The sequence below is a fragment of the Crocodylus siamensis genome, chromosome 6, assembly GCF_052110815.1.
Source record: "Crocodylus siamensis isolate JL-2025a chromosome 6, ASM5211081v1, whole genome shotgun sequence".
NCBI lineage: Eukaryota > Metazoa > Chordata > Crocodylia > Crocodylidae > Crocodylus > Crocodylus siamensis.
Genome location: NC_143400.1, coordinates 6,843,474 through 6,847,944, shown reverse-complemented (window position 1 = coordinate 6,847,944; position 4,471 = coordinate 6,843,474). Strand labels below are relative to the sequence as shown.

Genomic DNA, 4,471 nt, shown 5'->3' with positions numbered 1-4,471 from the left:
GAGGAGGCCGGTGGGATCAAAGGGGATGTGTGTGTGTGCGGGGGGGTGGTCTATGGATCTGGGGTCACGGATCTCACACTCCCATCGGGGTGTTTGGGGGTCAGGGGTCATTGGGGCTGGGGTCAGAGATCATGGGGTGGGGTGGGGGTCACAGGGAATGGGGTCAGAGATCACTGGGGTGGCAGGTTCAAGATCACTAGGATTGGGGCTTAGCGGTCATGGGGACTGGGATCAAAGGTCACTGGGATCAGGGGCTAGAGGTCACTGGAGCTGGGGTCAAAGATCACGGGCTGGGGGTTAGAAGTCACGGCGGCTGGGATCAAACATCGCTGGGGTCAGAGGTCACTGGGGCCGATTGCGGGGATGACGGATCAATGCAGGGTGGCAGTCGCAGGAGGGGGTCACAAATCCCCACTGCGGCGGCTCCTTTAAGGGGGGGGGAGGTAGTGACGTCTATTCCCTGCGACGCCGCTCCCCGCTGCAGCAGCTCCACGTGGGCCCGGCCCGGCCATGGCGGCGCCGCAGAAGCGCTTCTACCGGCAGCGCGCGCACGCCAACCCCCTGGCGGACCACACGCTGCGCTAGTGAGTGCGGCTGCGCGGGGCCCGGCCCGGCCGCTGCGCCCCTCGCACCCGGGAGCCCCCGAGGCTCCCAGTGCCCGTAGGCCCTGGGCCGAGGAGCGCGCTCTCCGGGGGGGGAGCCGGAGCAGCTCAAAGGGTGGAAAACCCTTCCTGGGTTCCGCGTGTCCCATGGCAAGACTGGCCCCGTCTTCCTCCTCTCTGGGTTGCGCCAGCCTCCTGCGCCCAGCGCTGCTCTGCTCCCGGGAAAAAACCCTTCCCCAGGCCGAGACCCCGCGCTCTGGACCGGCGGCTGCGCCGGCCACCCTCTCACTCTGTTTCTCGTTGTCCCAGCCCCACCAGACCAGAGGATATGAACTGGGCCGAGATCTACCCCGAGTTTTTTGCCCCGTTGCCCCAGGACGACAGTCACGATGATCCAAAGGATGCGGAGGAAAGAGCGCAGCCCCGGGCACGCGTGGAGTTTGCCGATGTCGGCTGTGGCTACGGCGGCTTGCTGGGTAACCCCCGCCAGGAGGGGCTGTTGATGGGAGGAGGGTTTCCTGGGAGCTCCTGAGCAGGGGAAGCCTCTTTCCCCCTGGGCACTGGTCTGTACCTACCTGTATGCTCTGAATCAAGCGGGCATCCTGGGTTTGTGCTGAACAGCTGCGTACCCCAGATCCTTTCTGTCTCGTTCACCTGCACGGAGCCAAGACCAGCTGCTGGGAACAGCTCTGCTTTGGGAGCTTCTGGGATCCTCTCGCAGCCTCGTCTCTGCACTGCGGGGTCACTCCGGTCTCCTTCCTTCCAGTCGAGCTGTCTCCACTCTTCCCTGACACGCTGATGCTGGGCCTGGAGCTCCGGGTGAAGGTCTCGGACTATGTGCGGGACCGGATCCAGGCTCTGCGGGCATCCCAGCCCGGGCAGTACCAGAACATCGCCTGCATCCGGAGCAACGCCATGAAGCACCTGCCCAACTTCTTTCACAAGGGCCAGGTGGGGCTGGGCTGCGATCTCCCCTCCATCCTGCTCATGTTGCCCTTTGCCTCTCAAGCCCTGGGCTTCATGATGGGGGTCTTCCCTGTGCTACGTGACACCCATGTGGTTTTCTCTGTCCTACTTGACACCCGTCTCTGTGGCCTTCAGCCAGAGGCCTCCTCTGTCTTGAGGCTTTTGAGTCTAACCGCTGGAAAGCAGGAGACGAACCCTGATGGGCTTGTAACATCATAGAGCGATTCAGGGTGGAGGCATCAGCTATCTGGTCTCTCTGGATAGGAACACAGGGAGCTGGTCTGGTTTGGGAGAGGGTGGGACCCGGACCCTCCCATGTTTCCAGTATGGGGTAGTACAGTGGTCCTCAATCCTTTGTAGACTCAAGCCCCACTCCCCTCCCCTTCAAGTCCAGGAACCCTGCTTAGAATTGAGTCCTCCCTCAGATGATGCCAGCTCTGAGGTAGGCAACAGTGTAACTAGAGGATTCCTTGACTGCTGTGTCACCTGCCATGGGGAGGGGCGTGGGTGCAAGGTGAGGGGGGGTCTGAGGCTGCAGGACTCATCCTAAGGGAGCCGGGGTCAGACAGAGTCAGGACAAGGCTGGAGGAATTACCAGGCTGGTAACAGCAGCCCCAGGAAGAAGATTAACCCCTTTTTTTCCTTTTTCCCTTGCAGTTAACTAAGATGTTCTTCCTATTCCCTGACCCCCACTTCAAGACGACGAAGCACAAGTGGCGCATCATCAGCCCCACGCTGCTAGCGGAGTATGCTTACGTGCTGCGGGTTGGGGTGAGTGGGGCACAGCTGCCTGGTGAGGACCTGAAGGTTGCAGTCCTCGGGCTTCAGGGGAGCAGGGAACAAAGCCCCCAAGGTTTAACCCTCTGCTTTGCCACTGCAGCTGTGATGGGGGTGAAGGGAAGGGCCTGTGGCTGTCTGGACTGCTGGGTTGATCTCCCCTGTGGCTTGACGTGGCTCTAGCCCAGTTTGTCGGGAAGGAACTGGCAGCAGCCGTTGATCTTTCGCTAACCCACTGCTGCCTTAGGGGCATGACGACGGACCTTCACGTACGCACGAGAATCGAGGCTCCGCGCCCAGCTGCTCTCACCTGCCAAGCCATTAGCTCAGCTGCCCGGGGGCTCTGTTCCCTGCCTCGCTATGGGAGCATGCCTCTTCTGCTGCCGTCACCTGGGGAGGAGAGTAGGGTGGGTGGGATGACTACAGGTTGGCCCCACTCCAGCCTCAGCTGCCTGAGTCACAGCACCTGCCTTTTACCTGGCCTCTGGGGGGGCACCCAGCCAACAGGCTGTGACCTGGCTGCTCCCCCTAGGGACCTAACACAGACGCTACATCACTGTGTGTGACCTGCCCCGGGCAGCTTGTGACTCTTGCTGCGGGTGCTGGCACCAAGAAATGGCTGGGGAGCGGGCGCCTGCATCTCTGGGCAGTGTTGCAGAGCTCTCTTGTGCCAGCAGTCCATCCCTGTTGCTCACCAGGGCCCTGGTGCATGGGTTTCCCCCTGCTCATCAAGGCTCTTGTGCAGGGCCTGGTGTACACCATTACCGACGTGGAAGAAGTGCATGAGTGGATGGTGAAACACTTCAGTGAGCATCCGCTCTTCCAGCTGGTGCCATTGGAGGAGATGGTGAGAGCCTGGCCTGGCAGGGAGAAATGGGAGGGGAGGCTGGGGCTTCCTAGGCAAACATGAGTTCTTTTCTCTGCTTGCAGCTTCCTAGAAACCCTGGGAAGTTGGAAAGTGAAACCCGGGCTGTCATTATGGGCCTCTTCCCCCTCAGCACGTCCCCAGGGCTGGGTGTGTAACATGGTTACTAGGGAGGCCCTGAGGGCCCCATTGCTGCTGAGATCCCAAGGGGCTGTAGGTTTGCCCGTGTGTGGCCAGGCTGGAGGGGTCCCTCACTGACAAATGATGCCCCTGGCTGGTAGGATCTGCGCTCTGGCTGGTCCTAGGAGGTGGCAGAAGAAGCCAGCCAGCAGGTCTCTGTCACTGGGACTGACCTCCAGACCTGACTCCTGCTGGGGCAGGGGTGGCCAGCCCACAGTCTGGACAGTAACCAGCCTTTCCTCTGCTCCTGCAGAGCTCTGATCCCATCGTGGATCGTCTGGGCACTGCCACCGAGGAGGGCAAGAAGGTGCAGCGCAGCGGTGGCAATACCTTCCCTGCCATCTTCCAGCGCATTGAGGACGAGGTTCTGCAGGGAGCACCAGGCCCAGGGCAGCCCCAGGACGCAGCAGGCACGTGATGGGGCTCCGGGGAGGCATCTACTCCCTTCCTGGCTCTGATGGGCCAGGCACTGGGTATGGCCTTATCTGTCCATCCATCCTTCCTGCAGCCCAGGGGTGCCTAAGCTATTGCTCCATCTTCCTGAGAAGCTCTGGCTGTGGGTGCAGGGGCTCTGGGCCCAGGGACTTTGCCAGCGCTGCAGCTGGACTCATTGATCGCTGAATAAATCCTCAACCCAGCCTGGCCGGTGTCTCCATAGGGCGACAGAGCTTGAGTTGTTCCTGCAGCCGGTGCTGTGGCCAGGCCTGGGATTAGGTCCTTCTCTCTGCAGAGCCAAGTGGCTTCCTGGCCTGTCCCCATTTCTGGGCCCCGGAGGAGGCCTGGGCTGGGGCTGGATTCTAATGTGGCTAGTGCAAAGGGGCCTGGTTTCCTGTGTTGCAAATGGGTAGTTCCCAGAATCTGGGGTAGGACCAGGCGGGGGCGTGCGCAGACAGGGAGATCAGCCGTGTCTGGAACTCCCCAGCTGGAAGTATTCACATGACCCGGCTGGAGAAGCCAGAGGTCCTGTCTGCACCCTGCCCTGACGGAGTGGCATGGGTCCAAGGAGGGTGGACGTGAGCAATGATAGGGCCCTGCCCCCATCAGGAAACAATCCATCAGGCTGGAAGCTGCCTATTCTCCC

The 4,471-nt window shown here is 61.4% G+C and overlaps 1 protein-coding gene across 3 annotated transcripts; it reads left to right on the top strand.

The window, feature by feature from the left end:
* Positions 1–456: 456 nt before the first annotated feature.
* Positions 457–4,028, top strand: METTL1 (methyltransferase 1, tRNA methylguanosine). 3 transcript variants are annotated; one of them, XM_090054633.1, is made up of 6 exons: positions 457–584; positions 912–1,078; positions 1,369–1,553; positions 2,226–2,339; positions 3,091–3,192; positions 3,644–4,028. In XM_090054633.1, exons 1-6 carry the CDS (start codon positions 511–513, stop codon positions 3,806–3,808), a joined length of 807 nt encoding a protein of 268 aa, XP_089910759.1. In that variant the 5' UTR covers positions 457–510; the 3' UTR covers positions 3,809–4,028. The 3 variants fall into 3 exon arrangements, with proteins under 3 accessions (XP_089910759.1, XP_089910757.1, XP_089910758.1); XM_090054631.1 differs by having other exon boundaries at positions 2,226–2,361; positions 3,044–3,192; XM_090054632.1 differs by having other exon boundaries at positions 467–584; positions 979–1,078; positions 1,224–1,553; positions 2,226–2,361; positions 3,044–3,192.
* Positions 4,029–4,471: the final 443 nt, after the last annotated feature.

Coding starts and splice junctions, on each gene's coding strand:
- METTL1 (XM_090054631.1), top strand. CDS start 511: ATGGCGGCGCCGCAGAAGCGCTTCTACCGGCAGCGCGCGCACGCCAAC. Junction 1,079..1,368: donor TGGCTACGGCGGCTTGCTGG/GTAACCCCCGCC, acceptor CCTTCCTTCCAG/TCGAGCTGTCTCCACTCTTC. Junction 1,554..2,225: donor ACTTCTTTCACAAGGGCCAG/GTGGGGCTGGGC, acceptor TTTCCCTTGCAG/TTAACTAAGATGTTCTTCCT.